This window comes from Mercenaria mercenaria, chromosome 3 (genome assembly GCF_021730395.1).
Source record: "Mercenaria mercenaria strain notata chromosome 3, MADL_Memer_1, whole genome shotgun sequence".
NCBI classification, from domain to species: domain Eukaryota; kingdom Metazoa; phylum Mollusca; class Bivalvia; order Venerida; family Veneridae; genus Mercenaria; species Mercenaria mercenaria.
In genome coordinates, this window is record NC_069363.1 from 27684722 (window position 1) to 27710768 (window position 26047).

Below are 26047 nucleotides of genomic sequence, written 5' to 3' on the forward strand. Positions count from 1 at the left end.
AAACTTGGCACAAATGTTTACCACACTGAGACAACGTGCAGAGTGCTTGTTTCGGATGACTAGCTTCAAGGTCAAGGTCACACTTAGGAGTGAAAGGTCATATATGACTTTGCTGTGTCCGCTCCCTAACTCTTGAACTGCTTGAAGGATTTCAAAGAAACTTGGCACAAATGTTCACCACACTGAACATGCAACCTGCAGAGTGCATGTTTTGGATGACCCTCTCCTAGGTCAAGGTCACACTTAGGGGTCAAAGGTCAAATATGACCTTGCTTTGTGTATATTGCTATGCACTGCAGTTCTCTTGTTTTTATTTGGTAGATCCCTTTTTGTTCTCTTACAGTAATTTTTTTTTAATTACTTCCCTTTTTTGTTACTATAAATAGCTTATTTTGAAACTTTTTTATTATTGGCAGTAGGGAAAAACCGAGACCACTTTTCTGTGGAACAACATGGATGGTATATCCAATTTTTAGATGTATTTTGACATAACTTTACCAGGTAAGAATTTTTTTGTGGACTTTGAAAAATTATTTTTTGGAATTTCTTCTTTTTCTTGTTCCTGTCCTTTGGGCTTCAACAGTCAAGTTCTTTAAATTTTGCTCCCATCCTCTGATGTAACCTTTTGGGCGTATGTTGCCCCGCTTGGCGGCGCTCTTGTTTAGGATTGTTTTCCAATATTGCCAAAAAAAATCACAGTAACTCTTCATTTGTCATCTTTAAAACTTTTGTTTACAGTTTGTTTTCACCACAATCATAACTGAATTTTCCAAAAAGTAGAGTAGCAATGTGGGTGTATGTTCGCGTGAAAAAAACTGGGTCGCGAAAATACGTGACAATTGATTTTAATGGTATAATAACTATCTGTCAACATGTTTTGGGTACTTAATTCAATTAATATTGATCTTTTCTTGCATTTTGAGAGTTTTTTTGCGTACAAATCATACACTTATTAAGCAAAATCTTGTATACAATTTTTGCCGAGGTTGCAGACGTCATGTTACTAAAAATAGAAACGTGTTGGTTTTTCCGACATTTTGTTTGATTTTCTTGGCAAACAAAACTTACTATGCAAGAATTACCTTTGAATAACAAAAAATAATTGATTTCTGTTGAGAAATCTTTCTTTGGATTGGGAATTTTTTGCTCCAGATTGGGAAAAATGGAGCATATTTGGCATTGGGAATGGGGCCGAATATCGGCCCTGTGAGACAGGTTGAAAAAGCCCTGGTAGGATGTGTGGTGGTGTAAAACGTATTTCAATTCCGTAGGGTTTAGATTTCTTTTTTTTTTTTTTTTTTTTTTGATAATTTAATTTTGTTCATTGGGCTTTTTATCATACAAACTTAATGTAGGGGGACAGCGTGATATCTGATGAGGCTACGGATCCATGGTAATGTCGTTTGATTAAAAGGATTCACCTAAAAAGGTCATACTCCTAATCTCCGGACGTCGATCTAAAACTTTCCTTCCATAAATACTGTGTGCAAAGACAATCTACATTTCAGAAACTTTACTTAAAGTAATTTACATACTGTGAAATCATTTATTTTCGTTGGTAAGAAATGTCATGGTTTTGGCTAAAACAGCTGTTTCATGGGGATGTAAATTCGTGGATTTTCATCTTTTGTAAAAAAAAAAAAAATCATAATTTCCACAGGAATAGATCTACAGGTACATGGGTTCCTTACATGTGAAACCTACACGTGTCAAACAGCACTACCATGGTTACCGAATTTGCAATCTACGCCGCAAGAGATTAGCGAGTGATCATGTGCCAATTAACGACCGCGTTATCTATAATTATACGACCCCTAATTTGCAAAACATTTTAAAACTGTGAAATATTCAATAAGAAAAGTCGGTGCCAATTAAAAGTGTCAAAACCATAATAGCTTGCACAATTAGCATTCTAATCGAAACAAATATAAAGTTGATCATTGATCATTTGATAGTGTTTTAAACAACAAGAGCTGTCGGAGGACAGCAACGCTCGACTATTCAACAGCCTTGTCAATTGAATGAATACAAAAGTTGAAAAAGGGGCATAACTTTGTAAAATGCAAGGTAGAGGTATTGAACCTCTGTACTGCATGTCATATCATGACAGTGAACAAGTGTGTGAAGTTTCAATCCTTTCCAATTTGTGGATACTGAGATACCAGCTTACATACAAAAACTTAACAAAAAACTGCTAAGTCAAAGGGGCATAATTTTGTAAAAATGCCAAGTAGAGTTATGGGACCTTCACAGTGCATGTTAGATCATGACAGTGAACAAGTGTGTGAAGTTTCAATCCATTCCAATTAGTGGATATTGAGATATCAGATTACATACAAAAAATTAACCAAAAACTGCTAAGTCGAAAAAGGGGCATAATTTTGAAAAAAAAGAGAGTAGAGTTATGGGACTTGCTTAGTGCATGTCAGATCATGATAGTGAACAAGTATGTGAAGTTTCAATCCATTCCCATTAGTAAGTACTGAGATACCAGCTTACATACAAAACCTTAACCAAAAATTTCTAAGTCGAAAAAGGGGCATAATTTTGTAAAAAAGCAAAATAGAGTTATGGAACCTGTGCAATGTAGATCAGTTCATCACAGTGAATAAGTGTGTGAAGTTTCAATCCATTCCCACAAGTGGTTACTGAGTTACCAGCTTACATACAAAACCTTAACCAAAAGTTTTTAAGTCAAAAAAGGGGCATAATTTTGTAAAAAAGCAAAATAGAGTTATGGAACCTGTGCAATGTAAGTCAGTTTGTCACAGTGAATAAGTGTGTGAAGTTTCAATCCATTCCCACAAGTGGTTACTGAGATACCAGCTTACATACAAAACCTTAACCAAAATCGGGACGCGGACGCGGACGCAGACGCCGACGCCGACGCCGACGCATGGGCGAGTGCAATAGCTCACTATTCTATGAATAGTCGAGCTAAAAACTAGTTATTATACTGCAAATTAAATCCAACTATAATAGATTTAAATAATATTGTTTTTAATCCTTAGTACTAGTATAACCATAGTAATCCTTCATAAACTACTATAAACAGGTCCAATTTTTTTTTTTCAAAATGAATGGCGCCTCTGCATCTAAAATTACATGCTGTTGAAATTGTGCATGTGTTATTTCCTGCCGAGCAACGTGTAATTTGTGAATTAAGTATCAATGCATCGTACGCAAATCTAGCAATTAATTTATAATATTTAATAGTTCCAAAGTTGTAGTATTTTACTACAGGTCAGTAAAAATAAAGGCTAGTGTATAAACACTGCATAGCGGGGCTGAAAAAATCAAATAACAGCTGTATTATAGTGCAGTTGGCGCGTGAGGCTCCGTCAAACTTCTATTTTTAGTATCTACTTTTACTTTGACAAGCATGTCAAAAACAAACCATGGGTACATTTCTAAATTAAAGTCGGTTTTGTTTCCACTCATACCTATGTTTATCGTTGATGGAGCCTCCATAAACTACACTAAAGCTGCAGGTTCGTACTGCCGCACGCATACAACTACGAATCAAATCGAACGGCTATGGTGTCTTGTTTTGCGAGTTTGCGTACTATTAAAATTATCGTGGGCACAATTTGTTCGTTGGGACTTAAATTTGTGGTTGAGCACAACCACGAAATCCACGAAAATTAATCCCCCACGAATAATAATGATTTCACAGTAAGCCTCAAAATGTTGAAATCTATTCTCATAATAATTATGTTACGAGGAAAATATGCACACATTTGATAATAAATTATTTGACAACATGAAACGCACGTGTCTTATTTTCCCGCCAAAATAATTATAATACAGAGTTCAGGATTTTTGTTTACCATCTGTATTTCAAGTCGTGAAACGCAAGATTCTTAGATATTTTCCTATTTACATCCGATAAATTGATGCATTCTGCAAGGCGACATCGAATAAAATGGCGGCATTCATATTTTTTGTTGGATTTAACAACGCACCGACACATGATAGGTCATATGGCGACTTTCCAGCTTTAATGGTGGAGGAAGACCCCAGTTGCCACTCCGTGCATTATTTCATCACGAGCGGGCACCTGGGTAAAACCACCGACCTTCGGTAAGCCAGCTGGATGGCTTCCTCACATGAAGAATTCAACGCCCTGAGTGAGGCTCGAACCAACATCGATGAGGGGCAAGTGTGATATGAAGTCAGCGACCTTAACCACTCGGCCGAGGAGGCCCCTGGCGGCATTCATAACAAGAGGGCCATAATGGCCCTATATCGCTCACCTGTTATCACTGCACTTGATTTATTTATTTATTTGGGTTTTATGGCGCACCAACACAGTATAGGTTATATGGCGCCAAACAGGACTACAAATTTTGATTCCACATCTCATTTACATCGGAATAAAAACATAAGGTATGGAATCAAAATTTGCATACCTGCTGGAATCACAGAGTTACAGCAAAACCAAGTGTTAAGACCCTATTAATCGTCTCTTACGATCATGCAAGGGTAAGGCAGTGGTTCCAATTCTTTTCATACATAGATCGTCCCACAACCACATGGGCTTCATTGCACTTAAGGACAAGAAGCTATTTATAGTAACATAAAAGGGAAGTAATTAAAAAATAATTATTGTAAGTGAACAAAAGAAGGATCTGCCAAATAAAAACAAGAGCACTGCAATGCAATGCAAATGCAGAGCAATATACACACAAAACAAAGTCATATGACCTTTGACCCCTAAGTGTGACCTTGACCTTGAAGTGAGTCATCCGAAACATGCGCTCTGCACGTTGTATCGATGAGGTGAACATTTGTGTCAGGTTTCTTGGAAATCCTTCAAGGGGTTCAAGAGCTACAGAGCAGAAGGAAATTGCTAACCAACAGATAGACAGTCAAACGGACACCGAGGCGATAACATAATACATCCCTTCGCGCACATAAATAGGAATCGAGATCTTATGGTGATAAAAGCTGTGTGCAAGTTTGGTTAAAATCAAATCATAAATGAAGCTGCTATTGTGCAGACAATGGCAAAATAGCTAATTCTGGCCCTATCAGGGGCCATAACTCTGGAACCCATACTGGAATCTGGCCAGTTCATCTTATGGTGATACAAGTATGTGCAAGTTTGATTAAAATCAAATCATAAATGAAGCTGCTATTGTACAGACAAGGTCAAAATAGCTAATTTTGGCCCTTTCAGGGTCCATAACTCTGGAACCAATAATGGAACCTGGCCAGTTCAAGAAAGGAACCAAGATCTTATGGTGATACAAGTTGTGTGTAAAAGCCGCCGACGTATTTTCAAAGACTCACCTTTTTTATTTTAGATTAGTATACTTACATCTAGATAACGACTGCTAAATAAAGTTTTAATTGCCTCTAAAAACGATAATTACGAAAGTGATGTTAAAAAAAGATCCCAAAAATAGTTTGAGTTAATTATCGACTTCACAAGTTGACAAAAGTGTAGCACGTGCACAGTCCCATCCTCGCGGCATCTAGCTTGACAGATGTAAAACAAAATGATGCCTTGAAATTGCCGCGATTCACTGAATTGGTTTGATCAACATGTGGGGTGGACCTAAAAGGGTCACGTGTGTATATGGAAGCGACCTTGAAGATTGGTGACAGGTATAATAAAGTGATGTTGTATATTGCATAACGGAAGCAACTCTCGCAGCGGGACAGGACAAAAAACAGCACACATGGGGCTTTTTTTACACTAAGGCATATATTTACTGGACTCAAAAGGGCACAGGGCGCTATATAAAACGGCAGGGCGCTTTGAGAGAGGGGCAGGGCGCCGCGCCCTTCTATTCCGCGCTAGCTGAAACACTGTGTGTATATATATATATATTTCTTCTTGTAGTTCACAACATAATATTTTGTTATTTTCTATTTCCATTATAGTTTCTTTTTCTTTTTTATTACATATGGATCATTTCATACTATTTTGTTATCTTTTTCATTTATATTATAGTTATAGATATTATGTCAACACAATTCTCAACAGTTTAAAAGTACGTACACTGCTTCATACTGTCTATATTTCTTAAAACAACACTGTTCATACTAGTTTAAAACTATGTACACTGTTACACTGTCTTGTATTGAGGCTTATAGTACCCAGTTAACCCCTTAAACTATAACAGTTAGACAAAAATTTATTTGCCACAACCCAAAACTTGTTAAGTCTATAGACTTAAAGGAATTTAGAGTCACAGTGGGTGCATTTACCACTTGGTCTGGTAGGTTGTTCCATGTATCAACCACCCTGAGACTGAAACATTTTAACAGAGTTTCTGTACGAGCCCTTTTTTTGTATAATTTCTTATTATGACCTCTAGTATTCCTGGAGACGACTTGAATAAACATTTCATTATTTTCAACATGATCTATTTTATCTATGATTTTGTACAACTGTATCATATCGGCTCTTACCCTTCTGTACTCTAGTGTGGGTAGACCTAAGGTACATAATCTTACGGTGTAAGTTTGGCCCACTATAATGATTAGCCTCACTGTACCATTTCTCGACCCATTTTGTACCATTTCCATTTACCAAGTAAATAAAGACTATCAAAGTATTTTCACATGTTTCACCGACATTGGCTAGTAGACAGACCCTTTTCAAAGCTGTGTATTCTTATTTTGCATGTTTATTCCACTTCATGAAGTTATACGGCATTTTTAAATACAGACAGTAATGGTAGATATTGACGAACTTCAGAGAACCAATTCTCGACCTCTGACCTTTTAGGCATCATGCCACTAAATCAAAACAAGTTTTGTCAACAGTGTTTTATTGTTTTCACTTGAATAGTCCGTGGATAAATATTTATTCTCATCAAAACGAAAAGAAATAAACTAAACAATTAGCATAAAAATCTTGTATCCAGGTATGTAAAGCACCTCTACAGATACAGATAATCTAGTGTTATGTCAACGTTGGTCGAGAGATGGTACCACTTTGACACTTAGTGTACCACCTATATATTATATAGTAATTGTATCTCATAGTGTAGCTGTGTGAATATGTGATAATTACCTGTGAAAACAACTTTGATTTAGGAAGTGTCTAGGGGTACGGATCCGTACCTCTAGAATCTGATTCTAGAGGTACGGATCCGTACCTCTAGACAAGCCTGTTAGGGGTTTTCTAGGGGTACGGACCTCCTTTTTCTAGAGATTTAGGGTTATTTATATCTTAAATTTTGTTGAAAATGAAATAACAACAAAGTCTTAACCAGTCTTCACTTAAAACTTGGATCTAATTGGTTTACAGATACCAGCGTTCGTCCGATTGTTTACCTTCTCTTTCAAAACCTAAATAACCGAGGAACTACAAATGAATACACTGTTCTGTGCCGACAGGAATTATATAGTTTGTTATCAAATAAACTGTTGATAACAGCTAGATTAATGAATGAATCTATCCCTTAAATGAATTCTATTTGAAATTCAGCAAATAAATAAATAAATTAGGCATAATAATATGCACCAATCTATTTTGTTATTTAACAATGTACATTGTTGTATAATGATAATCGGCACGGAACTTTAATAATCAATTAAGCGACATTAAGTAAAAGAAACTGTTTGTGAAAACGTCCCATGTATCTCGTAACGGCAACCAAATGTATGAAAAAGGGCTAATTATCAATTAAAAATGGTTTTACCCCAACATACTTAAAATTATTTTGTTTAATCTTCATATCTTTTTTTTCTGCCCGTTCGAAACTTCGTGATTTATTTGGTGTTCTTCGGTTATTTACGTTCCGAAAGAAAATGTAACAAATCGGATGAATGTTGTTATCTGTAAACCATTTAGATCCAAGTTTAAGGTGAATTCTGATGAAATGTTATTTGTTATTTCATTTTCAACAAAATTAAAATGTAAATGACCTTTAATCTCTAGAAAAATGGAGGTCCGTACCCCTAGAAAACCCCTAACAGACTTGTCTAGAGGTACGGATCCGTACCCCTAGACACTTCCTTTGATTTAATCAGCTCAAGTCCATAGAATGTTGTTAACATTTCTATGGGAAAATTGAGTTAAATTAGAATTGTTTTCACAGGATTTGATTGCCTGTGCATATAATTTTACCTTATTAATTATGAAAATTAACATTTAAATTTAGTAAAAAACATTTCAAGTAACATGAATATAACATTTTCATCAAATCAAAGCAAAAATGATCATCCACTCTATATCATATATGACATGTGGTACATAAGGTGTCCAAAGTGGTACATAAAGTGCTGGTACATAAAGTGTCTGGTACATAAAAGTAACACATTCCCGTTTGAGAATTGGTAGTGAGGCTAAAGATTAAAAATAGTTTAAAGTAAAAGGTGAGACCATTACATTTCATTTGAAATTATAGCGTGACAGACTTCTGGCACGATTCCTGGTTAGGTTTCAGTACGGGATTTGTTTCAGCGCAGAGATCAGCAACAACATATAAACATCTCTGAGCTGAATCTTTTTAGCTACCAAAAATGTAACCAAAAAAAAAAAATAGCCTAACCAGTAGCGCGAAATTTCATTACAAATTCAGTATCTAAATGCAAATAGGTTGTCAGTATACTTTTTGTGACGTCCTTTTTGTAATACACTTACAGTACAACCAATAATTAAAACCGCAATATTCACATGTTCATGGTATTTACGTTTTCGTTTTTTCCCCGAAGTGTGTCAAAATTTGGCGCTTACTGTAAACTGCGCACGAATATTTTAATCGGAATATCGTTGTCAAAATCTACCCCTGAGGTGGGGGAGGGACGGTGCGACAGGTGCGAACGCACCGCCCTGTTTTGAAAAAGTTTGCATATCTGACTCCATTAACATACCTTTAATTTCTATTTCTCTGTGTTTCTGTATTTTTTTCAAGTCGCTTCGTACACCAAATTGCTTTTGTCATATTTATGCAGACAGAGAATAAAATTTTGTGAAACATTTCATATCCTCATCATCATCTTCAGTAATCGCCTCACTCTGAAAGAGTATACGTGACGGTAGCCTAGACTTACAAAGTCTGTTGAGATCAAATAATTCATAACTTTATCATGATATCACAGAACATTAGGGGTTCTAGCTGACCAATCAGAGAGCTGCATTTTAGAGTACCTGCCAGTTTCCACTTGGGTATAACGAGGTATTTTTACAATGAACATATAGTGACTTTAGAAATAAATATCACACAATTTAAGAAATCAAATCAAGATTTTTCACTGCACATGCTCCAAATGATGCTACAAACAACAAAACATTGAAGTTTCATTGAAATATTATTTCGATTTGATACCTTTATTTTAGTTAAAACTTCGAGATTTTATACAGGGAGTCTATGATAAAGTCCGAGTAAAATGTAATCAATGCCCAAGTGAAATAAGTATCATTCCACAATGTTTTGGACATGTTAAAGTTATGAATCTGTAATAATATTTATTTCTTCAATCTGACACAGATATTTTCTCAGAAAAACATGATGCCAGTCTAACCGTAGCCCGCCCATGGCAGTTACAGGAAGATTTCCCAAGGCATTTTGTCTGACAGATGTAAAACAATGCAGCCGGGTTATCTATCAGAATATAAACGTTTCGCTCAAAATAAAATGCACATTGCCAGTTCCATAGAGAGTGAAGGTAAAGTGTCATGGGGCTATCTATTGGTATACATTTACACGAGAATTTACGTGACTTGCGTATCTTTCCTTTAATTACTATTACTTGTAAGGATTGACCTGTTAAATTTCAGTTTCACTGACCAGTAAGTTTGGAACATGGTGCAGATTAAAACTTAAAGTTTCGAGAAAAATTGACCTCGTCCTTTAACGTTCAGTAATTTTTTGTTCTTTGGCCCCATCGTCCATATGATTGTGTATTTAATTGTCTTTCCATTTTGTTGATGCATATTCATACAGGGTGTCTCAAAATATATGTCCACTTAACAAATAATAATAACTTTGTCAAAAATGCTTCAATATTGACATATTTGGTCTCAAATGAAAGGTAGGGATTGATGTATGTTTTTCCTCATTACTAGAATGGCGTCATGCAACGTCACAGTAAATTCTTATGACGTCATCAATGACGTCATTCATATTCAGGCTTCCAAGATGGCTGACAGTACTGAAATAGTTAGGCTCTATTATGTGTCAGGATACGAGTTATATGACAGAGGGAAGTGCCTACGCCTTTAGTATCTTAAACAATGAAATGGGCCCAATCGCTAAGGTGACTATGTTTTAGATTAGCTGACAAACGATGTTGAATGTCCTTTGTTAAAACGTACAGCTGGCGAGACAAAATATCTCGAATATAAATTTTTCTCTGGCTACCTTGCCTAAATGATTCGTGTACCAATGATTCGTAAATGATTTCAGTTATGAGCTAGATAATTTCAGGAATCATGCAAAAAATCACTCAATATTTCAACTATCAACCTGCAATTAATGAAATCAGCTCAAACTCTTATAGGCTTGAGATACTATAATTGACTGGGTTTTATTTAGATGTCGAAGTTCCCGTCAGACAAGCAATGTCTTTGAATCAACAACATATGAGTCCTATCGCATAGATGCTCAGCCTATGTCCTCTTAATTGAAGCTGTAACTTAATAGATTGCCCTGGCTCCTGGATGCTCAGCGCCTATATGCTTTCTCATGTAGCATTCAACTACCATATAGGTATAACCCCGATGCCCTGGCTGTACTTCGCCAATAACACTGAACCTCGTCTATAAGCTGTAACTCTCCTACTGTCTCAGTAGATCACGAAAACCTATGTCTCTGCCTCAGCTTTCCGGGCCGATGCTCAGCTTATATTTGCTATCGTCTATAGCATTCAACTATCCTTAAGGTAAAACTCCTATGCGTTGGCCCTGAAGCTCGAAACCTTGTTGAAATTCTGCAACTCTTCTTTAGTCTATGAACTTCAAACGCCTTCTTTTTAATAATTTTATCCGCCCTGACAGTGTAGTTGCAATAACTTCCTTATCCCTTATCAAGGTAATAGGATAAATTATTAGTTGAATCATCGATGTGCCTACATCAATCGCTGGATACAGAATGATCTCTCTGTCATCCATCTACCTATTTATACTTTAGCAGAAGTGAGCTTTGATTAGTGCTATTTATAGAACTTGTTTCTGATTGGTTCAAATTCGAATATAGTATTTTACAACGAGTACTTGCTCTAACAAATAGTTGGTTCCTTTTAACTCTTGTATATAATATAATGTGTGATGCTGGGATCCAGCTATCACTGTAATTAACCCAAATCATCCATAAATGACCCAAATCCTATTATTAACAGCAATTCAACAATAATAATAGCTATGATAGCATGAAAAGGCAGTGAAACACTACCTGTGCTTATGTGTTACGTTATCAATATATCAAATATACAAATTATTCTGACACTATGAAAATGGCAAACTTCCATCTATTGTGCGAAGAAAATTTATTAAAATGCATCCTTCAATAAAGGCACCTTCCAATAAACAAATCATTCGAGTGGTTAAAAATTTGAGCAGCATGGAACAGTTTTAGATTGCAGGAAAGATAATACCGGGAGACCGAGAATTGCCCGTTCCGAAGAACTGATTCAAGCAGTGTCTGAAGTTGTAGGAGAAACTCCCGGAACATCTTTAAGAAAGGTACTGCGTGACCGTGATTACAAATAGATATACGAGTAAATACACAGTGCATAGAATTTTTAAATATGACTTGAAGCTAACAGCTTATAAAATTTCAACGATGCAGCACTTAAAAGACGATGACATTTCAGCAAGTCTTGCATCTGCAGAGTGGATGTGGTCACATGAAGAATTAACAGGCAGTATTTGGTTTAGCGACGAATCACATTTTCATCTTGATGGCTATGTCAATAAGCAAAACATCAGGTTCTGGGGATCCACCAAACCTGACTTTTATGACGAGAAGCCGCTGCATAGTCAGAAAGTTACCTTCTGGGATGCCACGAGTGCATCCGGGATAATCGGGTCATTCTTTTACGAGGAGAACAGCAAGTGTTGTACCGTGACTGCTAAACGATACTTGCAAATTCTGCAGAATAAGTTCATTCCAGAACTGATAAAAAAAAGGAAAGTGATTGAAAGTTGTTGGTTTCAACAAGACGGGGCGACCCCCACCCCCAAACTACAAATGATGTTTTAAAGTGGTTGGAGCAAACATTTGGCACCCGCATGATTTCTTTGAAAACCAACAAAGTTTGGCCTCCGTATTCGCCAGATCTCAGCCCCCTGGACTTTCATCTATGGGGATACTTGAAGAACAATGTTTATTACCCCAAACCAACATCCATTAGAGAGTTAAAGCCGCTATTCGTAGAGAGATAAAAAAAAATCCAAGAGACACATGTGCCAACGTCATACGTAACTTTAGAGAGCGGATTGAGCAGGTCAGGCAAAATAATGGCGGTCACTTAGAACATGAGCTGTAAGTAAATAATCAAGATAATTGTTTGATGTATAAAAGCTTGTGTACGACTCTTTCAAATGAGATATAATGTGCTTATGTGAGACTCTTCTGTGAAAAGTTATTAGCATTTGTTAAGTGGACACCCTGTACAAACGCTGTTGTAGAGATCTATTTCTTAGAACGTACTTTTTCCTATTGCTTTCAGAGGAGGCAGTATGGAATAATTATTGACAATTAATAAATAAATAAAATCTATATCTTCTTATTTTATTAAGTGTACATATATATTTTTATGTAATACATTACTAACAAAGCACTGAAACTACAAATTTATTTCAAACTCAGTTTTGCATTTACGGAAGTTTCCGGTACAGTACATTTCACCGCTCTGAAAATAAAGTTCTATTTGTTTATTCAAACTGTACATAAAAAGTGTTATCCATTTACTATTCGTGCACATTTCAAATCAGGAACGAATCCTCCCTCACATAGTCATGTAATTTTTAGTGTCCACATCCAGTTTCGCCCTTTTCCATCTTCTCCATTTTCATGGCACTGTCAACGTAGGCATCACCAGTCATACAAGCCCAGGTAGCGAATCTGAAAATGTTTATAACAAACCGCATCATTTGACGTTCTCGATACCAATTACAGTACAGCCTCTCCAGAGCGGCCCTCTCTTAAGCAAAAAACCTCTCTTTAACAACATCATCAAAATTTCCCTAAGCTTAAATATACTATCAAATTTTACCTCTGCAGAACAACAACCTCTACATAACAGTCAATATTTGTATCTCCCAAAGGGTGTTGCTCTACAGAGGTTGCACTGTAGATCTAGTTAAATTAAGTCTGTCCAGTTTTCTCTTGTTCTAATTCAGGCAGTTTTGATACCCATACCTATTAAGTCGATTTATATCAGGCAACATCATACCTATTAAGTCGATTTATATCAGGCAACATTGAACCAGTTTATTTACATTACATCATATAATGTAAGAATTGCTAATTCTAAATTTGACTACTTCATCTTTTAGTTGCATATAAGTCTAACTCAAACGGAATCTGTTCGCTGTTGATACCATATTTTATAACATACATAAAATATATACATCTTCTGATTAAATTCACAGTTTATCAGTGCGATAATCACCATTTAACAGATTTTAATCTGTACAGTGGAAGAAGAGGCAATAAGAAAGTTGAGTCGGTAGTACAACTTGCCCTTTCTAAACTTCCAGTTTGTTTAGTTCTGCCGATTGTTTTCTCGTTTAGGTCAAATCCATTTTTTAATTCGGGACCATACGCTGCTTTTCATGGAATTACACGCTAGTGTATCATTGAAAATTCTATGTGCACCGCCGTATGAACACATCTGCGGATGTCTCTAAATTGTTTTTTGTACTTGTAGCATGTGTAAATGTTGAGTTCTGCTCAACCCGGGGCTAGAGGGCGTGGACGGTAGCATGCATTTCCACTACCGCCCATGAACCGGCTCAATTAAACCGAGCCTGCAACATTTTCGTTTTTGACGTGTTGAGCGACCTGTGGAGTTTCCAATTTTTCTATTGAATAAACTACCCACCTAAGGAAGACCTCCCCATATTTTGCCTCATCGGTCATCATCATGTTGATTGCAAAGTCCATTTTTTCTTTATCGTTCATGTTTTCTAGCTGAGTTCCAAGGTTCGTCATCATAGCGTCATCAGTCTTCTACAAAACAAGAACATTTTTGATATATGATGGGTTGATTCTTGATTAAGTAGGTTGCTGCATAGCCCTGCCATTAGAACTAATCTCGGCGTGCAGATGTTTTATTTACACTGACAGTGTTATCAAGTTGAATACATGTGTCTGTTTGGCTTTTCGTAAGGTTGTTAAACTCTCGGTTACAGTATTTTACAGCTATATATATTTTCTTTGTTTCAATTTACAGTATATGTTTTGGTATTTTCAAAAAAGACGAAAACACTCGAAAAGGATTATTGAAAGTGGTATTAGTATAAATGAGTGCACTTACTTTCCAAACTTCTGTTCCGTTTCTCCTGTAGCCCTCATATGTTGCATTAACCATAAAACACATGAATTCCATAGCCATAACAAACTCCTTTTCCTTCTCCTAAAAGGTCAAAAAGTAAATGAAGATACACAAAGTCAACAAGATACTTGCAAAATTGTTTTATAACTATTATTATTGATATATCGATATATTGTTAAAATCAATGTGTAAAGCATGTTTTGAAGAAATACATGTATGATTATCATCATTATTACAAGAATTACATATAGTTCAGACCCTAAACTAGCATGCTATAAGCATGAGCCAGTGTTAACCCAGATATATAAAAGCATTGTATGTACGAGTGTGTGTTTCTTCTACATTCTGTGAATGTAGTAGTGGAATAAGTTCGGATCTATGATGTCTTTACCTTGAATTCCATGTGCACCATCATCATATCTGCCATTTCCATCATCATCTTCTTCTTCATCATTTCTTCAACATCTTCCATCTCCTCTTGGCTCATTTGGTTACCTTGGTTACGCTGACCACCATTATTTTGTCTAAAGATGAAAAAACGGCATTGTGCACTACTTCACATTCTGTACATTTTGAGATTTAAAAACAGTTAAATCAGTTTAAGATTCGTTACAACTATTTTTAACATTCAAAAGAATTGTAGCTTAAGAAGACAAGCTGCTTATTTATAAAAGAAAACACACAAGCTTCAAAGTTATAATTATTTGGAGACTAATCTTAAAACCCAAATATTTAACTGGTTGATAAAAGACATTGCCATGAAATAGACCGATGACATATTTGTATTTTAACTTTAGTTTTATCAATTTGATGCCAAAGCTGGGATACATTATAAGGTGTGTCAATTTTTCATGTTCAGTGAAACTTACAGCATATTTTGTAGAAGAAGTAACATTATTCCGCCCATCATGCCTTGCTGACCTCCCATCTGGCCACCCATTTGTCCTCTACCGCCCATATTACCTCCCATCTGGCCTCCCATATTGCCACCCATGTTGCCGCCCATATTACCTCCCATGTTGCCGCCCATGCCGTTCATTTGTCCAGAGAGAAGACCGAGCTGAAAAGGACAACATACACATACGAGTTAATATACGCGTAATGATTATCTTAGTAATTAATGCAGAAGATTCACGTTATTGTGGGCTATAATTGGAAGTAATATATATGAACGTATACTTCTAAATATTTATGTATATATTTATAAATTTATTATGCCCTTACTTAGCAAGTTTATAAGTAGAAGTAGGTATTAAATGACACCAGTAACGCATATCGTATTCGTAATAAACATACCAGTTGTCCCATAGCACTCATTCCGTTGTTGCCCATGCCCATATTTCCCATGCCCATATTTCCATTTCCCATACCCATGTGGCTCATATGTCCCATGTTATTCATGTACATCCCCTGTCCGAAATGTCCATCGGCGCTCACGAAAGCCAATAGGCCAACGAAGACTGCTATAGACAGCATTCTGTGTTTAAGTTATCTGAAGATAGAATATAATTTAGGTCATATGCCATTCTCATGTTAAACAAATTTGAAACAAGTATCAAAAATCAAGTTTTTCCGCCACGTTGCTAAATTATCATTCAAACTATTCGTGGATCAAAGAGTAGGGTAATTGATGAGTCCCATCGGCTATACATAGTTTGCCCTTCATGTAGCTTCACGAACCTACATGATCACTGAAAAATCAAAGCCACATTGAAAACATAACCTGCGCTCTTCAATTTCATGGAAACCCGTGCCTCGTCACAAAGTTTCTAAAGCTTTAAGACTACTAGATGCCATTTATCCTCTGATGAGAAAAAAGCATGCAAATTAGAATATTCTCAGAATATTGTAGACAAACCTATACACAGCAGAAAAAAAATCATCTAGGATTGATCTTGAATACAGAAACAATGCCTTGAGCGATTGTACATTTAAAGTTTAAATGAAACGCTTAATACAGCGGATAAGACATATTTTATAAGGAATAACACTTTTCAGCACCTGCTAATATTTATACTTAAACATAAACGTAAATGCCACAGTTGCCTATGTCTATATAGGGCAAAAATTTTCCTACGGGCAGAATTCTTTAAACTTTGTGTACTGACTGATAATCAAGTTTAAAACCGAATATATATTAAAATTCATAGGTACCCAGGATTGATCTTGAATTATCTGCCCTTGAAAATAAAAAAAAAATCCTATTTTCAAGGGCAGATAATTCAAGATCAAGGCATCGGTCCATGGGAAAGACTAGGACTTAGTGGTATCATTTTGTTATGTTCATAGACATTTGCAACAGTCACTATATTGACATGGGGCGAAAAGTTTCTTACAGAAAGAATTTCTTCATTAAATTATTTTTACTGACAAAGAATCAAATCAAAAACAGAAATATGAAATAAAACAAACCATAGGAACCCATCCTTGGTCATGAATTATCTGCCCTTGAAAGTCGGAAAAAACTGGAAAAATCTACTTTCATGGGCAGATAATTCAAGATCATAATTTTTTGATACATATTTCCGTTTTAAACTTGATTCTCAGTCAGTACACGAAATTCAGCCCGTAGGAAAATGTGTGTGGCATTTACCCTTTAAATACAGTCTTACTGAATCAGTAAGTTTTTTTATCCTATTTATTTTATTTACATACGTACTACAGGTATATGTAATATAGCTAGCGGTAAACATCTGGATCGTTTATTATTATTTCAGAGGAGTCTTTAATCGTACTTTCCTCTGATATTTGCCTTTTATTATACAGTTATTGACTTATGAATCGGTCAATATGTGTTTTAACGAACCTTTAAAAATGATATTGTCCGAGGTATTGTCCGAAACATAAGTCTATAATTGTTATACTATATGCCCTTCTCATTTGACTGGCCCATATTTCATACATATAAGAAAAAGAGTCATTATCACTGTTGCAGGTCAATATCGCTTTTTGCGGACCCGCGCGTGCACCCCTTTTGACCAATCGAATGAGCGCATTTGAGAAGGGTAAATAATATTTGATATATTTCTTCTTACTTAACGCAGCGTTTCGTCATTAACTCTTAGCCTGCTAAATTTCTATAACGCATTTGCAAGGCCGTCGCGGACGGTCCGGCCTTGGCCGGGCCACTTTTTTGGCCGAGCATGATATCATGCAACCGTAAATCGTCCGGACCAGTTTTTTCGCATTAAATTTCATCTTTTGCTTTGATTAAAAGTGTCGAACTATAGGAGAGATCGTGTTTGTATACAAATTCTATTTTTAGAACTGATAAGACAGTGATCGGGTGGGCAGAAGCCGACTGTCCATGTTTTTTGTAAACAGTGATGTTTTTCTAACGGTCTAAACTTTCTTAAAACACAAATTACATAAATAATTTTTTGATCAATGGAAAGGTTATAAAACAAGCAATTTATTGATTACTTTTAATTGTTATTTCGAAATAAAATGGATTAATTATGAACGCTTAACTTACACTGTTTTTCTAAAGGTTGTGAAAATCACTACGCCGCTTTTAAAATTATACATGTATGTCATTTAAAACGGTTATTCATTGAAAAAAGATATTTGGATACAAAAATATGAAGATTGTTAGTATTTCAAATCTTTTTGAATTTTGAAAATCCATAAATGAGCAAAAAAGTTATTAAAGATTAAAAATTTTGATTCAATACGCAAACGGTGTTAAAATCATTTGTTTTGCCAACCACCAGATAAACAGATGTTAACGCGTGACGTCACGGCGATCTCTCCTATTGCCCTGTTAATGTAATTACCCACCAAGAGCAGTATCCGTCATAACTGCCCGCGGGTGTGAAAACAACACATTTCGAGTCAAGTTTATTCAATACTCAATTCATGACAATATGAGCTATAACATATATACATATTATAATATATAAAAGATATGTAAACATGTACGTGTCTCGTGTTGTACAAAGAAGGGAGATACGCAACATACATTTATAAACTTCAATGTATATTACTTCTACATAGAAATATCAAATACAAAATGGCCCGCTAGATAATAGGTGGCGTTTCTATCAGAGACGAATTAATAAAACCAGTTAGTGCATTGAAAACAATTCAAACTATGCATAATACATATAGTTCCTAAAATTTACCTGTTATGAAATTTCATAATAATTTCCTTTACAAACATACAAAAATGTCTATATTTATCAAAATGTTTTGTGTTGATGTTCATAATAGATTTAAACAGCATAATATTTGGGCGTCTTAAATTTTGTCGTTCTAGTAATCTTCTTTTTAATACCGACAGTTCTTTACATTCTAATAAATAGTGATATTCATCACCTATACTTCCTATACAATTACACAGTGTACATTTACGTAAGTGAAGTTCTGTTCCATTCCAGCTTCCCGTTTCAACCGGGAGTCTGTTATTACGCGTTCTAAATTTAATTACATATCTAAGTAAGTTATGAGAAGTATTAACTAAGTAAGGTTCAAACTGGAATTTTTCTTTAAACAATCGATAATGTTTACATTTACTTGAATTATTGATGGTGGAATACCATTCATTCAAAAATCGAACAATTTCTGTTTGACACATGCAACCAACCATTTGTGGTTTGGAAATTCTTGATTAGTCCACACATTAAGTAAACCACATTTAACAAATATATCACGGATATGTTTGATCCATTGAAATGTCTGCCTATTAACATTTACACATTTTTTAAAATTTCTAAGTATTATAAAGTATAAGGAACAAGACAACTTAAAAGCATTAGGTACATCAAGTTTAGACCAAAAGCTAACCATCCTGGTATCTATATCAATACTTAATGGTTTAACGCCAGTTTCACCATATACAATTAAATTGGGTGTACTTGATTTCAGACCCAGTATATGTTTAAGATATTTCAATTGTATTTTTTCAAGAACATTATTATTACCATAACCCCAACATTCACAACCATACAATAAAATAGGTTTAACAAGTTTATCAAATAAATCTATCTGCATATCTGTAGGTAATTGTAGGTTTTTTGCTTTTTTAATAGACAATGCATTGCTTTGGTAGCTTGGTTTGCAATATTATGTTTTGCCTTAGCAAAACAACCACTTCTACTAAATGATATACTCAAATATTTGTATTCGTCAACAATTTCTAAAAGCTCATTCTTATAAGTAAAATTATACTGTAAGGGTCTTCCTTTAGAAAATACAATAACTTTCGTTTTGGATGTATTGACCGTTAATTTCCAATTATAGCAATAAATTTCATATAAATTAATAGCATTTTGTAAATCAATAGCCGACTCTGATACAATAACAGTGTCGTCTGCATACAGAATAACAAAATATTTAACTAAACTAATCAGTTCATTATTTAGAGTAACTCCTTGTGCACTATTTCTGCTTTCAAAATATTCATGTAGATCGTTGAGATAGAATGAAAACAAAAGAGGTGACAGATTTTCACCATGTCTTACACCAATGGGCATGGAAAAAATCCGAGTTTTCACCATTTACACACACGCATGTTTTAGCATTATTATAAATACTTTTAACAACATTTAAAGACTTTCCAGTTATATCATAGTGACTAAGTTTTGTCCATAATTTTGGCCTATAAATAGTATCAAAAGCACTTTTCAAATCTATGAATGCACAAAAAAGCTTCTTTCTAGAATTATGCAGTAAATCGATAAGCATTTTAAGTACGTACATATTATTAACTGTGGAATATCCCTTTCTAAATCCTGCTTGATATTGATTTATAAGCTCATTTTCCTCTGCAAATTTTTGTAAGCGTATATTTAATATAGACGTAAACAATTTACCAAAACAACTAAGTATCGTTATTGGTCTATAATTGCTGGGTTCAGTAACATCACCCTTGTTTTTAAATATCGGGTTAATTATACCAACTGTCCAACAATCAGGTACAATACCATGGTTAAAAACAATATTGAAAAGCTTATAGTATACATGTTTCAAAATAGGTATAGAGTGTTTAATATGTTCATTCAAAACTTCATCTAAGCCACATGCTTTATTATTTTTTGTAGCGCTTTCACAGCAAATTCAATTTCTTCAATTGATATTTCTTTGTTAAGCATATCATTATTGATAGTATATTTATCTGGCATGTTATTATCTGGTGGAATATCGTCACCATTACTACTACTGTTAACATTTTTGAAAAAAAAATCGTACATATCTTTTAACTGTGCGGCAACAACATTTTTCTTACCACCATTCAAAATTTTCAAATACTCTCTAGGGCTTGATTTTTTCTCCTTTTTTTCTCAGTTTTTCTACATTCGACCTTTTGAATTTTTTATGATTTTCATTCAGAGATTTTTTATATGCAAGATTTCAAATTTTGCTTATGTAATTCATTTTTCCGTAATTTATACAGATATTTTGCTCGATGAAAATTACTCCGTGCTGTTTTACGATCTGCATTGAACCACGGTGGCATAGAATTAGTTTTCTTTCTAGTACCACTTGGCTTATTATTAACACTGTTTCTAACAAAGCTATTTTTAACGCTATTACTAAATACACAAAATAGTTTTAATACTTTATTTGAGTCTCATCCATTTAAATTTTATACATATATACAAACAATAAAAATCATACATATCATCAGTAAATGAGACTATCAAAAAACAACAAGAGCTGTACGTAAGACAGCGCGCTCGACTTTTCTCAGTGCTTAACTCTGAATTAGAGCTTTGCCAGTAAAAACATTCCAAGTTAAAAAGGGACAGAACTCTAATCAGAGTTATGGGAATTGTGTCTCCTGGTGTAGACCTTGATTGTAAATAACTATTTAGAGTTTCAAGTCAAAAGCTTAATAGTAACAGAGATATTTGACTTTTAACAAAAAAAATCTAAGTTAAAAGGGGGCATAGTTCTGTCAAAAACCAAAACAGAGTTATGGATATTGTTTCTTCTGGTGTAGACTTTGATGGTAAGTAAGTATTTTAAGTTTCAAGCTAAAAGCTTTGATAGTAACAGAGATATTTGACTTTATCAAAATCTTTAACCAAAATACTAAGTTAAAAAGGGGCATAATTCTGTCAAAATCCAATCAAAGTTATGGGAATTGTGTCTCCTGGTGTAGACTTTGATTGTAAACAACTATTTTGAGTTTCAAGTACAGAGCTTTAATAGTATTAGAGATTAAAAAAAATAATTCTAAGTTAAAAAGGGGCATAATTCTATCAAAATTCAAAGACTTGACTTTATCAAAAACTTTAACCAAAATTTGTAAGTTATAAAGAGGCATAACTCCATCAAACTTTAAAGCAGAGTTATGGGGATTGTTTCTCCTGGTGTAGACTTTGATAGTAAATAACTATTTTTAGTTTCAAGTCAATAGCTTTGATAGTAAGAGAGATATTTGACTTTATCAAAAAAAACTTTAAGTTTGAAAGTTTAACCAACGGCGACGCCGACGCCGGGGCGAGTGCAATAGTTCTACTTTTTCTTCGAAAAGTCGAGCTAAAAAGTACATTACACTATTAAAATCACAGTAAAGCTATTTCAAGTGTATTCTGTTGTATTTTGTGTTGTGTTCATTCCAAGTGGTGTGTGTGTGTGTGTGTGTTTGTTTGTGTGTGTGTGCTTGTGTGTACTTGCTTGTGTGTACTTAAGTTGTATGTATGTATGTATGTACTGTGTTGTGTTTGTGTTGCGTTGTAAATGCATGTATGTGTGTGTGTGCGAGCCTGTGTTTGTAAAATATTACCTCTGACAACAATTAAAGTACTTCCTATGCAAAACTAGTATTTATATCAATACAGAATTACAGGAGACTAATTATTATCACTGTTAATTTGTACACACACATCTTTTTACATGAATCATATTTATATGATAAAAACTAAGGAGCAGTCGCTATTGAAAATAAAAAAGTCTTAAAACCAAAAAAAAGGTATTAAGAATCTGACCACTAATATGGGCACTACCGCGCAATTAAGAAATGGTTTAAAAAATCAGATATCACCCTGGATCATATCAAGGATGAACTAATGAGCAACTGCTTCTCAGATTTGATAAGAATACTCAACACATACTACAGAGTAAAACAAGATGTTACAACAAGACATTATTTATAATGATAAAACATCAGTGTTTTTATACAATGTTAAGAATTATACCTAATTATACAGGATGTTAAATCTAAGCTGAAGAATACTGTAGCAGGTTTTTGCGGTCACAATAGTCATTTGTTTAACATTGGTTGCCTTAATTCATTATATGAACAACATTCGAAAAGTACATGATTTTCATTTTCTACTGACGATTTACAAATGGGACATATTCTGTTTTCAATAGGGATGTTTTCATATCTTCCGGTCTCTAATCTAACTGGCGCTACACCACATCTAAATTTATCTGTTACTATTTTGTTAACAATCTCCTGTGTACATGTATTATCATTTTCAATCTGACATAATTCTTCATATAATTTGTTTACACTATCAACATCAATATTAGAAATAAAATCTTGTTTTTTGGTTTTCATCCAATAACTTAGGGTTTTGATTTGTACTCTCCTGTATATTTCGGATTATAGCATCCCATACTCAAAAATAATTTCAACAGGATTATGAGCATCGGAATACAAGGGACAAAAATCTAACACATTTAACTTGGAAATCAACTTAAACATACTAGTTGTACTGACAAATAAGTCTATGGTACTAACATTTTTGCTGGTTACATGCCCAGTGCGGTCACCATTAGTCCTTCCAATGAGTATTTATATGTTATTCTATTTTAAAAAATCCATACGTTTATTGCCGTAATTATTCACAGACTTGTCTTCGTTATTTCTTTCTTGGTGTACATTTGTACCAAGAATTACATTTGCTTCATGTGATAGTTCATTAAATAAATCAGTCATGTCATTCTCGCGAAAAATATCATGATCTGGTTCAACATATTCTTGGAGACGTTTTGTTCTGGAATTCCAGTCGCCGAATAAACAGATATGTTCGTACCTGTTTGAAAATGTATCTAATTCTGCCTGTATTTCGTTAAACGGATCTTCGACAGCGAATATAGAGTTTTTAGGTGGCACGTATACCACACCATACATATCAACCCTGCTTGACTGGATAAATCATAACTAAACGTTGATCTGATGGCCCTTTAATCCGGTATGATTTAAAGAACGTTTTCTTTTATAATCTATAATAATTGTTTAAATAAAAAAAAAAACATGCCGTATGTTTAAACAAAATTTATGGAAAGCTAATTTCTTTTGGTTATTTGGTTATTACTTTCTCAGATACGATTGTTTATCTTAAATAATGCAAACATACATATCAACTATAATAAATACATTATCATTTATAGCAATCTGCTAAAATTGGCCAAATGTTGGATAGTTATCCTTGAAAAATATCATGAAATTCACTAAACATCTTAAAAGAAACTGCTTTTTATGATTTTTTTTTTTTGATTTTCATTCATAGATTTTTTTTATATCTACTACAAGATTTCAAATTTTGCTGATGTAATTCATTTTTCCGTAATTTATACAGATATTTTGCCCGATGAAAATTACGCTGTGCAGTTTTACGATCTGCATTGAACCACGGTGGCATAGAATTAGTTTTCTTTCTAGTACCACTTGGCTTATTATTAACTAAACGACGATCTGATGGCTCTTTAATCTGGTATGATTTAAAGAACGTTTTCCTTTATAATCTATAATAATTGTTTGAATAAAAAAACATGCCGTATGTTTAAAACATGGGGAAAATTGTATTTAAAACAAAACTTATGGAAAGCTAATTTTTTTGGTTATTTGGTTATTACTTTCTCAGATATGATTACATGTATTTATCTTAAATAATGCAAACATACATATTAGCTATAATAAATACATTATCATTTATAGCAATCTGCTAAAATTGGCCAACTGTTGGATAGTTATCCTTGAAAAATATCATGAAATTCACTAAAAATCTTAAAATTCTCTCGGTGTGGGGGGAGGGGGGAACCCCGAATCCCCTTTAAAAGAAAGACAGGGTTGGGGTGGGGATCCACCTCTCGTGCTCTCTCCCTCTGTCCTGCCTTTGGCACTCGCAGGACGCCATTTGGTTATTTTTAAAGATATATTTATTTATCTTAAATAATTGCCTTTAATCCTAAAAAATACCGACATACATCTCAACTATAAAACAATACATCAACATTTGTAGCAATCTGCTAAAACTGGCCAATGTTGGAAAGTTTTCCTTGAAAAATATCGTGAAATTGACTGAAAACCTTAAGAGAACATCCTTTCAATATGCAAGAAAAACGCACTTACTGGCAACCCAAATCTAAAATTTTCTCGGGGGAGAAGCCCCCTTAAGAGAGAGAGAGAGAGAGAGAGAGAGAGAGAGAGAGAGTAGGGGAGGGGAGGGGAAATCCCTCTCTCGTGGTCTTCTCCCTCTCCTGCCTTCAGCACTCACGGGACATCGAAGGCCGAACCACTTTTTCGAAGCCGGCGACGGCCCTGATTTGTCCATCGTTCAATTTAGACAGTATCATTGACTGTTAAAAGTGGTACCTTAACAAAAAGATACTGACTGAAAGGCGGACAGTGCAGACCATAATCAGCCTGCACACACGTGCAGGCTGATCTTGGTCTGCATTTGTCGTAAAGGCAGAATCACTTGCTGCCAGCAGCTAAAGGTCAATTTACAGATTGTTGTAATAATATATATATATTTTTAATTCTTATAACATTAATTTGCCGAAATTGCTTTTAATATCAATTTATTTATTGGCAGATTTCTACTCGAATTATTCATATAATAATAGTCATGTAGATGTATCAGGAGAGACAGCAGTCATCATAGAATACATTTACTGACATCTGACAGCAAGAAATCTCTAAGATACATTTTTCTCGAGTTTTTTTTTTCTTTAAATTTAGCACGGCAAATCTGTGTTTAAACTACAGACCAGTCAGTTGTGCAAATGTTTGATAGGCGATTTTTTAAGGCGTTGTGCTTAGTGTCCGACAAGCCATTTAAATCAATTCCAAGGTTTTGGAGGACCTCAGCCCAGCACAATGTCCCAATAACGGCAATTTATATAATGTCATCTAAGAAGGAAAGATATGTAGAACAAATCTATGTTTACACATTTTATTGGTTTCAGACCCATTTTATCTACTTTTTGCTAATCCGACAGCGTGTTGTATACTAGAAATCATGTTTAATGATGTTAGCACAAAACAAAATTCAATATTTGGATATATGAACTTCAGAAAAGTTTAAACCGTATAATGAAATCGACCTACATGTGTAAATAAAACTTAATAAGTTATAAATAAACTTTTTATGATTATTCAAAAATCAGTTTCTTCAGTTACCACAGTTAATTGACCCTCTTCACGAATATCAAACTCTTAGATCTACTTATGAATGCAAAGCTCTTTTACAAATATGTACATAAATGTTTTGTAAAGAAGTCGTGACTATTTATGAATACCGCCTCCTTTCAACACTGTTCCATATTTTAAACTGGTTTATTAAAGCCACACAAAATTAATTAAATATAATACACAATTGTTCAGTATGGGATCAAGTAAAAT

The 26047-nt window shown here is 34.4% G+C and overlaps 2 protein-coding genes across 3 annotated transcripts in view; both read right to left on the reverse strand.

Annotated features, from left to right (window-relative positions):
- The window catches only part of LOC123525213 (uncharacterized), a 45337-nt gene extending 36566 nt beyond the window's left edge, over positions 1-8771 (reverse strand). Inside the window, exon 1 of one of the 2 annotated variants that reach the window (XM_045304081.2) lies at positions 8656-8771. The gene's annotated coding sequence lies outside the window, so the exon portion shown is untranslated. Of the gene's footprint in view, positions 1-8605 lie in introns of both variants that reach the window. The other variant, XM_045304079.2, reaches the window with a different exon arrangement.
- Positions 8772-12698: 3927 nt separating this feature from the next.
- On the reverse strand, positions 12699-15950 carry LOC123523656 (uncharacterized). Its single transcript, XM_045301313.2, has 6 exons — positions 15760-15950; positions 15333-15523; positions 14855-14987; positions 14446-14544; positions 14011-14138; positions 12699-13028 (listed from the first exon to the last, which is right to left on the reverse strand). Exons 1-6 carry the CDS (start codon positions 15937-15939, stop codon positions 12932-12934), a joined length of 828 nt encoding a protein of 275 aa, XP_045157248.2. The 5' UTR covers positions 15940-15950; the 3' UTR covers positions 12699-12931.
- Between the last annotated feature and the right edge of the window lie 10097 nt (positions 15951-26047).